The 15,048-nt window shown below is 39.8% G+C and overlaps 1 protein-coding gene across 3 annotated transcripts in view; it reads right to left on the reverse strand.

Annotated features, from left to right (window-relative positions):
• The window catches only part of EPB41L4A (erythrocyte membrane protein band 4.1 like 4A), a 255,958-nt gene that overhangs the window by 114,734 nt on the left and 126,176 nt on the right, over positions 1-15,048 (reverse strand). For all 3 annotated transcript variants that reach the window (XM_059175658.1, XM_059175656.1, XM_059175657.1), the window contains exons 3-4: positions 9,493-9,544; positions 1,284-1,362 (exon numbers count right to left, since the gene is read on the reverse strand). In XM_059175658.1, the coding sequence (XP_059031641.1) occupies positions 1,284-1,362; positions 9,493-9,544 (131 nt within the window). The remainder of the gene's footprint in view (positions 1-1,283; positions 1,363-9,492; positions 9,545-15,048) is intronic.

Consider the following 15,048-nt stretch of genomic DNA (forward strand, 5'->3'; position numbering starts at 1 on the left):
CTGACAACCTCAAAATGAAACTTTCCTTGTATTTTCATAAAATGTTATTTCCTTGCAATTTCCTAATGTGTTACAGCTACAGAGGGCTTTTTTGAACCACGTAGACTCAGTTTCCCCATGAGCCCACAATTCAGAAACCCCTCTACCGAAAAGACTATTCATGAAGCTCTAATGTAAATATGATCACTCTCCTTAACCTCTTCCCAACACAATGGCCTTTCCCCCATGGAGGTGTGCTCCTAGGAAGCCTCCCGGGACAGCCCCCTTTTTAAAGTTGTCAGTACTGAGGTGGCTGGCGATGGAAAATGGGAATGCAGTGCACCCTGGTTCTCAAAGTGAGGCCTAATTATCACACTCCCGAGAGGAACAGGGAAGGCTCACTTAGCCTCCTCTCTCCTCACCCTTCTCTGTGCAATCCGGAATTGAGACAAAAGAGTCAAAGGAAAAAGATGAAAGAATACAACAGGAACAAAACCAGAGACTGCCTTAGTTATCAAAGACGTGATTCCCAATGCTTGGAATAATGCATTCGGCTTTACTTGAGCCAATGATAGGAGCTCACTTGGAAAACTGACCACTTCGAGTTGAGTCAGAGAAAATGCTTGTGTTTGTTCCCACGTGTTGACAGGTCACCAGTGGAATTAAGTGAAAACCTAACACTGCTGCCTGCTCTGCAAAGCCACTTGCAAATGTAGACGTGGACTCTCTTAACAATATAACCAACACCAAATGGAAACTGCGTCTTAAATGAAATAAAGTACTTGATGACAAAGGTAAAGGAATACACTGAAAAAAGGTTGTTATAGTTGTTGTTTTTCTCTCTCTTACACTAGAAGCAAGTATCTTTTCATTTCCTATAGAGGTGAATGAAAGCTCTGGACAACTGATATTTAAGCTACAACCAATTAAAGAGTAGTAACTGGCTCTTCAAATTGGCATTTACGTATGTAAACCAAGCATTTAAATATCCTTCTTTTACGCAGTTCAAATGGCTACTTTCGCATGACTACAAAAGCTGAATGCAGCCTTCACAATAATGATACAGAAATACCCCCTCATAGCAGATGCAAAATCTATCATCATGTCACCTGTGTTCATGCCATTGTTCACACACATCTATCATCAGACACTGATCTGCCTCATGCAATGCTAGCTTAAATTTAACTCTCAGTGGAGATGCATTACAAAACAAGGTAGACACCCATCTAAATGTTTGACTCCAATTTGTATTAAATATGTATATGCCATACATGTATTGTTCTAAAGCAAAGTCAATACTATACCTGGTTATTTCTTCTTTAAGCTTACATGGATCTTCAGCATAGAATTTAATCCCAAAATATAAAGTATATGGAGGTCCAGCTAAAATAAGAAATAGAAATTAAATTTCATGTTATAAATTAGTCAAAGCAGAAGTGTAATATTATACAATTATTAAAAGTTACACTCACCAAAAATATCTGTAAACTATATATTGGATAAGAGGTTAATATCCCAAATATATGAGGAACTTCTACAACTCAACAGCATAAAACAAACAACCCAATTTAAAAATGGACAAAGGACTAAAATACACATTTTTTCAAAGCAGACATATAAATGTCTAATGGGCACATGAAAAGATATTCAACACTAATTATGGGGGAAATGCAAATCGAAACCATGAGGTATCACCTGACACCTTTACGAATGGCTATTAGCAGTAAGACAAAAGTGTTGGTGAGGATAAACCCTTGTATACTGTTGCCAGGGACATAAATTGGTCCAGCCATTATGGAAAACAGTACAGAAATCTCCCAAAAATTAAAAATAGAACTACCATATGATCCAGCAATTCCACTACTGGGTATTTATCCAAAGGAAATGAAATCAGGATTTCAAGGATATATCCACACTCCCATGTTCTCTACAGCACTAATCACAACAACCAAGATATAGAAGCAACCCAAGCATCCATCAGTGAACTAAGGGAATATATACATATACATACACATGTGTGTGTATCACATATAACACACATATATTGTGTATGTGTTATATATATATATATATATATATATATATATCACAAATAACATACACACAATAAAATATTATTCAGTCATTAAAAAAAAAGAAAATCTTCCCATTTGAAATGACATGGATGAACCTGGAGAACACTATGCAAAATGAAATAAACCAGATGCACAAATAACAAATAATGCCTGATCTCACTTACATGTGCAATCTAAAATAGTCACATACATAGATGCAGTGTAGAATGGTAGTTGCCAGGGGAAATGGTAGGAGAATGAGATGTTGTCCAAAGGTTACAAAGTGTCAGTTAGGCAAGATGAATGACTTCTGAGGATCTAATGTACAGCATGGTGACTATAGTTAATGATACTGTATTGTATACTTGAAATTTGCTAAGAAGTTAGATCTTAAATATACTCAATCCACACACACACACACACACACACACACACTCAATTGTGCAGAGGTGACAGAAAAGTTATCTAACTTGACAGTGGTGATCTTTTCACACTGTATACATATATTGAAACATCAAGTTCTGCATCTTTTTAAAAAAAAAAAAGATTTTATTTATTTATTTGACAGACAGAGATCATAAGTAGGCAGAGAGGCAGGCAGATAGAGAGGAGGGGAAGCAGGCTCCCTGTTGAGCAGACAGCCCGACGTGGGTGGGGCTCGGTCTGAGCCGAAGGCAGAGGCTTTAACCCACTGAGCCACCCAGGTACCCCATGCACCTTTAATTCATATGATTTTTATATGCTAAAGGCATCTCAATAAAGTTCTTTGTTGCTGTTTTTGAAAGATTTACTTATTTATTTATTTGGCAGGATCGTGCCAGGGCTGGGGGTGGGGGCAGGAGCAGGAGACAGAACCTCAGGCAGACATCATGCTCAGTGTGGAGCCCAAAACAGGGCTTGATCTCATGACCCCAAGATCATGATCTAAAACAAAACCAAGAGTTTGCGCCTAACCACCTATGCCACTCAGGTACCCCCTCAATAAAGTTGTTTACTAAGAACTTCTAAACACACAAGAAAGTGTAAAATTAAAAAAAAGGATTGAAAGTTTTATAACAGTAGGACTTCAACTCTGCAGGTATCTACATAGGTATAGGTCTATGTGTCCACAAACAGAGGAAAAAAGAGATCAAATATTTTAGATGTTGCCAGTTCTTATACCTAGTTAGTGAGGCTGCGCACAATTTTTATTATTAATTATTGACAATTTTCCCATTTTTCCCATTTTCTATCCTAAATGGGACAATTTTCCCATTTTTCCCATTTTCTACAATACATGTATTTTTTCACAATGAAGAAAAATTAATGATAAAACAAATGGTTTTTTAAAACCACCCACCTACTACTAACTATTGCAAAAAGTACAAAAAACAGCCAACAAAAGCTGATACCAAAAGATAGATACTTAAATGCTTACTAACAGGTGGACCATTTAAGTCAACCATGGTACATATATATGGTACATACCACTGCTTAAATTGGTAGAGGGAGAGGGAGAACTCTATATGCTGACTGGGAAAGATTACCAACCTACGTCTGATGGCATTGATCTGATCCCTTTTGTGAAAAAGAAAGTTATCTATTAAAATGTGTTTCCCGGGGCACCTGGGTGGCTCAGAGGCTTCTGAGATCAGGTGGCTTCTGAGCCACCCAGGTGCCCCAGGAAACATATTTTAATGGATAACTTTCTTTTTTACAAAAGGGATCAGATCAGGTCATGATCCCCGAGTCCTGGGTTTGAGCCCCACATCGGGCTCTCTGCTCAGCGGGGAGCCTGCTTCCAGCCCCCCTGCCTGTGATTTCTATCTCTGTCAAATAAATAAATAATTTTTTAAAATGTCTTTTTATAAAATATGTTTCCCCCCACCCCCAGAAGAACACACAAAAAATAACTAACATGGCAAATTTGGGGAAGAAGAATTGGAAAGTTTTTCCCAGCTTTAATGAGGTATAACCGACAAATTACATTGTAATACATTTAAAGTGTGTAATGTGATGATTTGGTGTACGTATACATTATGAAAGGATTCCCCTTATCAAGTTAATTAACACATTCATCCCTCACATATTTTACTTTGTGTGTGTGTGAGAACATTTACATTCTACTCTTAGCAAAACTGGTAATTTTCTTTCCACATATCTCTCTCACCTTTTTAAGAAAAAAAAAAAATCATCAGGGAGGTTCTGTGGTAGGATTATAGGCAGTATTTGTATAATTCCTAAACTTTTCTAAGAATGTGCTCTTGTATATTTAAGAAGATAATTCCCATCTCAGTCATTTACTACATATAGAAGAACGACGTGCACAAATACGAAACATATATATGAAATAAAGCCTGGAATAATACTTACATGGGGAAACTTAAAATATAATTAAACATTCATATTGTGCAAGAGGACACAAGCCCCTTGGATGCCAATTACATCATATTATACTCTTACTAGAAATATTTCTATTTCAGAGGGTATGAATCTAACTTAAACTGCTTCCAAAACTTCTGAGTAGTGTGGTAACTAGATCTTATATTACACCTGTTTTATCTTTTTTATTTATGTGACAGAGAGATAGAGAGCACAAGTAAGCAGAGTGGCAGGCAGAAAGAGAGGGAGAAGCAGGCTCTCCGTTGAGCAGGGAGCCTGATATGGGACTTGATCCCAGGACCCTAGGATCATGACCTGAGCCGAAGGGAGCCCCTTAACCAACTGAGCCACCCAGGCGTCCCTTAAACCTGTTTTAAACTGGATTTCCTACCTGGTATATTTAATCAGTGGTCATAATTTCTAATTTTTTCTTCAACAAAAGTTCTTACACACACACACACACACACAGATGCGAAGTATACAACTCAATTACAATATTTCCACTCACATTTTGTTATCCCAAGTCTCTGATAGTGTGTAACTGACAAAAAGTAACCTGCGTCTTTCGATTTTCATTTTTACTGACTAAAAAAAGTGACAAGTTCAGAAGTTGGGGGAAGCAAATTAAGTAGAACAGGTCATAAAGCCATATGCATTTTTAATACACAAACTACGTTATAATTTATTGTTATTATGCCACACATATGTGATGTCTGTAGAACCCCAAAGCCCTGTTCCTGGCATGCAGAAGACAAGGGACACCAGGGCCCTGCCTCCTCTCCCCTCATCTGCGCCTTTCTGGACAAGGCATTCCTTAAGCTAGAGCTTTTCTAAGAACTAAATTTCAATAAACTTTGTTATAAATGATCATTAGAGTTGATTCCATACGTTTGATTTCTATGATCACTTAATCAGGGTGTTTATTTTTCTGCCAAATACATCTTCAGCCCTGAGTGTAGATGTCAGGGAGGCACAGACTATTAAATATTTAGAAGAGCCAGGAAGTCCATGGTCTTTGGGTCTATCTCTGTCAATCAAGCTCTGTGCTGCTGAGCAGATGGGACCGCCTGTGCCGCAGGCCACGGGGGCTGGGATCTAGGGGCAGGAGGAGCTCACATGCTGTGGGGCCAGAGCACAAAGGGAAGAAGGCCTTGTCCAGATTCCAGAGTTGCTTTTATTGTCTGCAACGTGACAGATTACACCCTATTGACCAAGCCTAGCCATTTCAAATGGGTTCAGTGATGAGCATTAAGCAGAAGTAATTCAGTTTGGGCAAATCTCCTACAAAGACTTTTGGCCCAAATCAGCCCTCTATTTCCCATATTCAATGGTTTCTGTTCTAAATATAAGGCATCACTACCACTTGACTACATTTAATAATGTATAACAATATTTTATAAACATGTGATTCTGAACAACCACCCAATAACATAGAATAGGCAGGTCAATCTCCAAGGAGGGAAGCAATTTGCTTAAGATCACAAGGTTGAGCGCCAAGTTTGCTAATACCTAGAGTTCGGGGCTTTCTGGCCACTCTTCCATATAGCCTCTCAAGGAAAAGAATTATAATACCTCCGAAGTAAGCAAATACTTTCATCTCCATCACTATTTTATAGGTCAATGTAAGGCTATGGAAATGGACATTCTGGAGCAAGGATATGCCTGATCAGATATCTTTTGGCTTCCTGTTCTAAGACTGACTATCAATAAACAGTGTGCTGATGAAGCACATTCCTAAATTATTATCTTGAATCTATGTCTTTCAATAGAATCTACCTTTAATAAGTTAATGTTTCACATTAGCTAAAAAATACAGAAGCCAAAAACCAGAAATCCTCTAAAACACCTTTTGTGAGCACCAATTCAAGGCCTCTAATGATAGTAAGTCTTCCATGAGCTCAAGGAGAAAGAAATTAAGACCCACCTATAAGAATCCTGGTGACTGGCAAATACTCCATCATTTTTACAGATACTGTTTCTGACTAATCTACATGAGATGTGAGAACCATTTTCCTTCATTAATTATCAAAGTATTTCATGAGGTAAAATATAAAAATTATGTTTTCTTTAGTTATATCACCTTCCTTCAATATCAGCATTTTATTCTTTGACAGAACATTTATTTAGGATTAAAAAACAGCTTCATTAGAGATTACAGATATTTAAATAGAATATTTCATACCATACAAAGAAATAAATACTTCAAATGTGCTCAGGACCACTAGTAATGCACGTCAAATAAAATAGACTCATCACTTAGAAATCTCAACTTTTTAAAATAAAATCCTGTGAGTTTTCCCTTCTCCTAATGTCCTCCATGCTATTCCTTATGTTCCACATATAAGTGAAACCATATGATAACTGTCTTTCTCTGCTTGACGTATTTCACTTAGAATAATCCCCTCCAGTTCCTTTCGTGTTGATGCAAATAGTGGGTATTCATCTTTTCTGATGGCTGAGTAATATTCCATTGTGTATATGAACTACATCTTCTTTATCCATTTGTCTGTTACAGGGCATCTCAGCTTCTCCCACAGTTTGGTTACTGTGGACACTGATGCTATGAACATTGGGGTGAATGTGCCCCTTCTTTTCACCACATTGGTATCTTTGGGATAAATACCCAGTAGTGCAATTGCTGGGTCGCAGGGTAGCTCTATTTTTAACTTTTTGAGGAAACTCCATACTGTTTTCCAAAGTGGCTGTACCAACCATTCTCACCAAACAGTGTAAGAGGGTTCCCCTCTCTCCACAACCTCTCCAATATTTGTTACTTCCTGCCTTGTTAATTTTTGCCATTCTGACTGGTGTAAGGTGGTATCTCAATGTGGTTTTGATTTGTATTGCCCTGATGGCTAATGATGTTGAAGGGGGGAATTGGAGGGGGAGATGAACCATGAAAGATTGTGGACTCTTTGGAACAAACTGAGGGTTTCAGAGAGGAGGGGGTGGGAGGATGGGTGAGCCTGGTGGTGGGTATTAAGAAGGGCACGTATTGCATGGAGCACTGGGTGTTATACACAGATAATGAAGCATGGAACACTACATCAAAAATTAATGATATACTGTACAGTGACTAACATAACATAACACAATAAAATAAAATAAATCCTGTAAGTTTGTTTTAAAATAATCATTCCTGACATTTTTCTAATTTTTAAACTGGTATTTTTTTTAACTACTTCATTCAAATGGCTAAGACAGACTTACTGTATTTATTACTATACCTGAATTCTTGGGAAAAGTACCAATTTTTACATCCTGAAGGATGAAACTTTTTAAATTGGAACTCCTACCATTTATATGTAGATACCTCACAGAAGTTACCTGCATTCACAACTAATCCCAGGTACCCTCATTCCTCCCCTTCTTGGCCTTCAGTAGGCAGTCTGCCCACTCAGGAAGAGTACTAGAAATACAGAAGTGCTAGAAGTCAGAAGACCAGGGCTCTGGTCATCCCTCTGCTACCAACTAGCTTCTCACCAAGGGCAAGTCATGAACCCCTTAGGAATTAGGACTTACTCCTCTGTAGGCTGAGGAGACAGAACTTGGTGATATCTGAGGTATATTTTTGGAGGGTTCTTTCTAACGCCCACCGGCCAGCTACAAGCCTGTTTCTGCAACTGACACCCAACCGTATCCGGAAGGCTGGTACCCTAGCAGCTATGTTTATAGAACCCTGAAGAAGCCCAGACCACTGAGTAGACTGAGTGAGCCACGGACTCTCGCTGGGCTGGTCAGATACACCCTCCCATAGAACTGGGGCCTCCAGGACAGAGACCGCCAGTCGACCTCTGTGCGTGGCTAGAGGTTTCCCCACAGACATGGGTAAACAGAGAGAAACAAAAATGATGCTGACGTTCAGAGAAACTGGACGTGCTGAGTCTGAGTTCCTGTTAGTTCTGCAGTTCCTCGTTTCCAGCTGCACAGATACATTCCTGCCCGTGGGGATCGTGAAGCACCCGATTTTACCACAGGGAATAAGCCAACAAACATGTGAAGGACAGAGTCAGGATGGGGGTAATGAAGGCCCAAGAATCTACTACATCTTACCAGAAATAATTTTCACAGCAAAGCAAAATGGTTCAATGAATACTGAGTTTCACTTTGGGATGGTGAAAGAATTTTGGAGGTAGTGGTAATGGTTGCACAATGAATGTATTTAGGGCCACTCAAAAATGGCTAACATGGTACATGTTGTGTTATATATTTTATCATATTTTTAAAAAGATAATTTTTTTAAGATTTTATTTATTTATTTGATAGAGATTGCAAGTAGGCAGAGAGGCAGGCGGGTGGGGGGTTGCAGGAGGAGGAGGCTCCCTGCTGAGCAGAGAGCCTGATGGGGGACTCAGTCCCAGGACCCTAGGATCATGACCTGGGCTGAAGGCAGAGGTTTAACCCACTGAGCCACCCAGGTGCCCCAAAAAGTTAATTTTAAAAAACTACTCTCTGCATACTTAAGGATCATGGGCATTGATGCATATACTTCCATAGAGAAAAACCTGGGTTATGGAAATTTAAGTTATACAATATAACCTTAATTATACCCTCAGTTACCTAGTAAGATTCATATTCATAAAACCAAAAGAGATCCCCTAAAAATAGATGGGTCCTTTCTGAAGCCACAGAAATCTTCCAGGACACAAGGGCACTCCTTATGATGGACCCAAGCAAGTAATAGTGTGAATAACAAAACCACTCCTTAACCCAAGAAACTCAAGCTCTTTAGAAGGTCGGATGTCTACTTTTTTCCAAATTAATGCCTCTCTGCCTTTCCTTTTCAAGGTGAAAAAAAAATTTTAAGGTGAAATTTTAAAGACAAGAAAAATTTTTAAATCACTGACAATTTAAAGGCAGGCATACGCCAAGCAAAATTCAATATTAAGATCCATCACTTAAAGTCTTTATTAACTAAAATTTAATCAGAGTTTAGAGGAAGAGTCTGGCAATGCACAGAACACCCATTTCCATATTCTGATACTTGAGTACTAGTACTCATCCCTGTAGTACTAAAGTGTATTTCTGCATCCAACTAATCATGGACACAGTATCATTTTCAAGGCACCCCTTAACAAAATTAACATCAAATACCTACTGTTGATCAGTTCTTTGTGTTCAGCAAGGGTTTTTGCAGGATCCAGCCAATACTGTGAGGGGGGAAAAAGGAGGTAATTATAGAAATTAGTTGTTTTTCATTGGCTTTCACGTCAAGAATATTCGCAAAGTGTTATTTTAAATGACATTTAAATAATAAATATTTATCACACAGACACAGAAAATACATGCAAGAGTTTTCTGCAGCTAGAATACTAAAAGAAAAATGAAATTGATATTCAGAAGCAGAGAAGAGCAACAGTTGTTGTAGGTTCTTGGTGAAGTTCTCATACTGATTGTAACGTCACTAATAATCCAGATGCTGATGAACAAGAAAATGATGGCTAGATAGAATGCTCCCCACATCTTTCCAAAGTTCCCATCGTAAGTGCCCTACGGCCATTTCTCCTCCTCAACATTTTTACCCTTTTCACTTTCTGTCCTATCCCTTATAGACAGCACTGCAACACATGAAGAAGAAAGCACATTAAATCAAATCCTCATTAAGTATCTAGGAAAGGGAACTCGGTGCAGTGGCTGAGGGTCAGAGTCCCAGAGCAGACCCAGCAGGATTCAGTCCAGGCTCTGCCCTCATCATCACCATGGAACTTGGAACAAGTTACTGGACTTCTCCAAATCTTCGTCATGGGCTTACTGTGTGGATTAATAAATTAATTCCCACAAAGTCTTTAGAATTGTCCCTGGTTCATACTATATATGCATGCTAGTGATAATTATTATTAAAGTCTAAGGTATTATTTATGAATTCAAGTTAATCTCTAAGGAACAGAACTTCAGACAGTAATGGGAGAATTTTTGGCCCTGGGAAGATCCCTTCCTTTATATCTTACCTTTGTGAAATGAAAGCGCGCGCGCGCGCGCACGCACACACACACACACACACACACACACACCATGGAACAATAACCCTTCAGCCCTGTTCCTCCATCTGGGGTTAGAGCAAAGGAGACATAAGGATGTGCAGAGGGGTCAGATCGAGAATTCCGTAAAAGGGCACTGTCGAAGGAATTCCAGTGCCTTGTGGGACAAGGGCTAGAGATCCAAAGGGCGAAACTTACCAGTTTCCATCTTCACATATTCCTTAATGAAGAAGGGGCAATTCTCACAGCAGGGAGGAGGCAGCTCAAGGCCCACCTTGAGCCACTTTATTCACAGCCCCCTTGGGCTTGCTATGGTGAAAACATTCATACTCCCCTGACACCTCTGGGTCAGGAAGAGTCCAAGAGAACCTTCCTGCCCAGTTCCCCTTCCCCTGCCCCTTCACGGAGGGCAGAAGTACTTGCTCTGTTGTTCAACAACAGCAGTGCGTATACAGGGTGATTATAAGACCTTACACTATCCCCTTACCACTTATTCCTATCTATATAACAATTATTCACACTAAATGTACATCATAGTCATATTATAAGATTTTGTTACATTATGAACTCTCCCTGGATATATCATCTTTGCTATTTGCAACTCATACAGAAACTATTTTTCAACTTTTTAAAAAAGTAAAGATCTTATATATATAAGTGTAGCAACTTATAACACAAGGTTCATTATTCTAATTCTTAACATTTCTTATTTTTTAAAGGTGCAGACTCACTCACTTTAAAAATAAACCTTCGGGGCACCTGGGTGGCTCAGTGGGTTAAAGCCTCTACTTTCAGCTCAGGTCATGATCTCAGGGTCCTGGGATCGAGTCCCGCATCGGGCTCTCTGCTCAGCAGGGAGCCTGCTTTCCCCTCTCTCTGCCTGCCTCTATGCCTACTTCTGATCTGTCTCTGTCAAAGAAATAAAAAAAAAAATAAAAAAATAAAAAAATAAAAATAAACCTTCATTTCAGCCCTTACATCACACCTACACATGAAGCCTCACTAAGTGCATGGGCAGGAAAGGAGGGAATGGAATGTGCCCCTGGTCTTAACTACTTTTTTTCTAATCTCAACTTGAAACTAAAAAGACACAGAAGTTAGAAGAGAGCTTCCTCCTCTCTCCTCCTAACATCAACCCTAGAAACCAAACTTTACAAACAGATCCTTTAAACCAATTCCTCTTTTGTTTGGCTTTGCTTCCAGAATGTTAAGTTATTAAAAAACAAAAAACAGGGGAGGTGCCTGGGGGTCTCAGTTGGTTAAAGCATCCCACTCTTGATCTCCACCCAGGTCTTGATCTCAGGGTCATGAGTTCAAGCCCCATGTTGGCCTCCACACTGGGTGTGGAGCCTACTTAGGAAATAAATAAACAAACAACACCAGGAAACTAAATGGAATAAAGACTGGTTAACAGGATGCCTGGGTGGCTCAGTTGGTTGAGCAGCAACCTTCGGCTCAGGTCATGATCCCAGCGTCCCGGGATCGAGTCCCACGTTGGGCTCCTTGCTTGGCAGGGAGCCTGCTTCTCCCTCTGCCTCTGCCTGCCACTCGGTCTGCCTGTGCTTGCTCTCGCTATGACAAGTAAATAAATAAAATCTTAAAAAAAAAAAAAAAAAAGACTGGTTAACATGGGGGAAATTTCCCATTAATGATAATCTATATAATTTTAAAATAAATATCTTTCTTTGAGAGCAATCAGATTTGTGCGGTGAAAAAGTATAATTAAGATTCTGAGATGAGTTAGAAATTACAATTCTGCAGCCAAAGAGGGAGTCAGGATCGTCAAAGGCTGTTCAATCAGCTCAGGTCACATTAGATATGCAAGGCGTCAATCCAGTGCTTCCCATGCACAAATCTCATTTGATCCAAATGGAAAACGGGGTTACAGAGGTCAGACAATGATAAATACCCCAGAACATAAATAATAAACGTGAGTCACCAGGTTTCATAAGCTTACATCTTAAAATGAAAAACCCACTTACACTCAACCAAGGGAGAGAAAGAACCTTGGAACTAAGCAGCCATACTCTGATGGCCCTTGTCACGGCTCATTATCAACAAGCAATCAAACACAGAACACGTGTGAGTGCCACAAAACACATCAGGCAGCTACCCCACAACCAAAAATAAAAAGGGCACAAAAAATTCACCAAGAACATAATACCCCACTTTTTAAAAAATTATTTATTTATTTGAGAGAGAGAACATGCTCACCACACAGGAGCAGGGGGAGGGGCAGGAGGGCAGTGGGGAGAGGCAGACTCCCCACTGAGCAAGAAGCTGAAGGGGGGGGTGGGGGACGACCTCAATCCCAGGACCTTAGGATCATGACCTGAGCCGGAGGCAGATGTGGAACTGAATGAGCCACCCAGGCATCCCGACACAATACCCCAGTTTTAAGGCCCACATCCAGAATGTATCTAGGCTCTAAACCTGGGTTATCATTCATTCAACATTTATGGAATACCCACCGTACAAGTTCTTTCTATGTCCTGTCAGACCCTGTCCCGGGGCATACGAGGAAACAAAGACCCAGCCCTGAGGCACTCACACCGTGTCAAGAGACACAGACACAGAATTGCAACAGAATATGCTAAGTGAGAGAATAATGTGTATGAGATGACTACGTATGAGATAATAAAATGATGGACTAAAAACATTAGCTTTGCAGGGTGATTGCAGGAAAGAATCACTGAACAGAGAAACTTCAAACAGCAGGCCATGAGTAAAAAACTTTTCCAAAATACAGAAACAGAGAACAGAGCCTTAAATTCTTATGAAGATGACATCTATCAACTCAACAGCTCATAAAGCAATTGCATTTTTAAAATTTAAAAGCATTTTTAAGTGACAACACAGAACATAATACTGCAAGCCCTTTATAGCTGAGTACCACATTGGAATCAGTGCTGCCCAATAGCTAACAGACATTCAGCTAAGAAATCAAATTCATAGAGGACTTCCAGAAAGAGGAAAGGCCCATTCAGTCTTTTTATCTGCCCTGGATCGGGAGAGAGGGAGCTATGGAGACCAGAGCCCTGCCCACTATGGTGCTGGGCTGCAGAATGGCTTTTCTCAATCGTACTTTCATATGAAGCCATCTTGTCTACCTTGACAGTCACATGAAGAGACAGCCTCGTGTCTCTCATTCTGTCTCAACATTTAAGCAGCTCATTCTCTAGAAAAGTCTTTCAATCTCTTTTCCCCCTAAATTCCCCCTACTGTGCTATTTCAAACTTACATGCTATAATGTCTATAACCACACAAGACAGATTAGATCCTTCTTTGCAAGATGATAACAATTAACCAAAACGGAGCCCTCCCTCTCAACCTGATTTCTACCGACAGCTTCCTAACACAGGAGAATGTGAACAGACTACAACCCAAGACCCAATCACTAAGGAATCAAGACAGTAGCCCTCCTTGGCTCTGGCCCTTTGCCAGAGTACAAGAGGCAAGCAGTTAGGGGTCTCTACCTCTTCAGTCCTGTCAATCTTAATAACAGCCCTTAAGGACCCTGGGAAGAACTGACAGACAGACACAAGTTCCTTCTGACTTCTGACAGTCTTGGCTAAATGCTCTGAGGGTCTTTCAGCCACCCTGGCTGATAATGTCTCAGTTTCATCAATGTCCTAGGTAACAGGCTCAGAATTAGATTTTAAAACTCTAACACTGTCCAGTAAATCAATATCCTAACCTTCAAAAGATATATATTAAATTCACAGTGCAACCTTTCACTTGACAACTGTTCTTTTGGAGTGTCCTAGACTTCTAACAATACAATAAGCCCCACAAATTTTTTAGATAAAGCAAGGACAGCATAAAGTCATAAAAGCATTGCTGTATCTTATTTCACACTGGCTATAATGTTGATTCTCCTTTGGAGAATTTAAGAATGCTACAGTGATATTTAATAATGTTTCCTGGAGATCAAAAAAGGGCTTTAAAAGCACACATAGTTTTTGTCAGTATAAAAAAAGCTATCTCTTGATCTAAGGGAGTAGTATAAAAAGAGTTGATCATCCAGAGGGGACAAAAGAGCCACAAAGTTCTCAAAAAAATAAAAAAAAATTAAAAAATAAACTACAGTTCATTTCTAGGGAGTTATAGGACTCAACATAATTTGCACATACGTTCCAAGAAACTCAGGACTGGAGTGAGAGTTATTTGTGCTTTTCCCAATGCCTCTGTTGACAGATCCCATGACCTCTAAGTAACATTAACAGGACATGGTTTTAATTTGCTCCTTGGTATGAATCATGGAAGCTTTAGATCCTCAGGTAAAACCACCATAACAGAACTAATGCACAGCAGGAACAAAACCGAAGGCCTGTCACTGGGCAGTCTACACGGGGGTACAGGGAGGGTGGGTTACAACTGGGCTTCATTTTTCAATTAAAGAAGATTCCAATGTACCACTGCACCACCATCTAGCTCGGCATGAAGTGGCACTGGCCCCAGCCACCAGTCTTCGGTTCTCCTCCATGGACCCTGGCACCAATCTAAGAGTTCTAGAAATAATGATGAAGAAGAAGAAGAAGAAGGAGAAGGAGAAGGAGAAGGAGAAGGAGAAGGAGAAGGAGAAGAAGAAGAAGAAACAACAGTAACAGCCAACAGAGAAGAAGAAGAAGAAGAAGAAGAAGAAGAAGAAGAAGAAGAAGAAGAAGAAGAAGAAG

The sequence above is a fragment of the Mustela lutreola genome, chromosome 5 (assembly GCF_030435805.1).
Source record: "Mustela lutreola isolate mMusLut2 chromosome 5, mMusLut2.pri, whole genome shotgun sequence".
Taxonomy (NCBI): Eukaryota; Metazoa; Chordata; class Mammalia; order Carnivora; family Mustelidae; genus Mustela; species Mustela lutreola.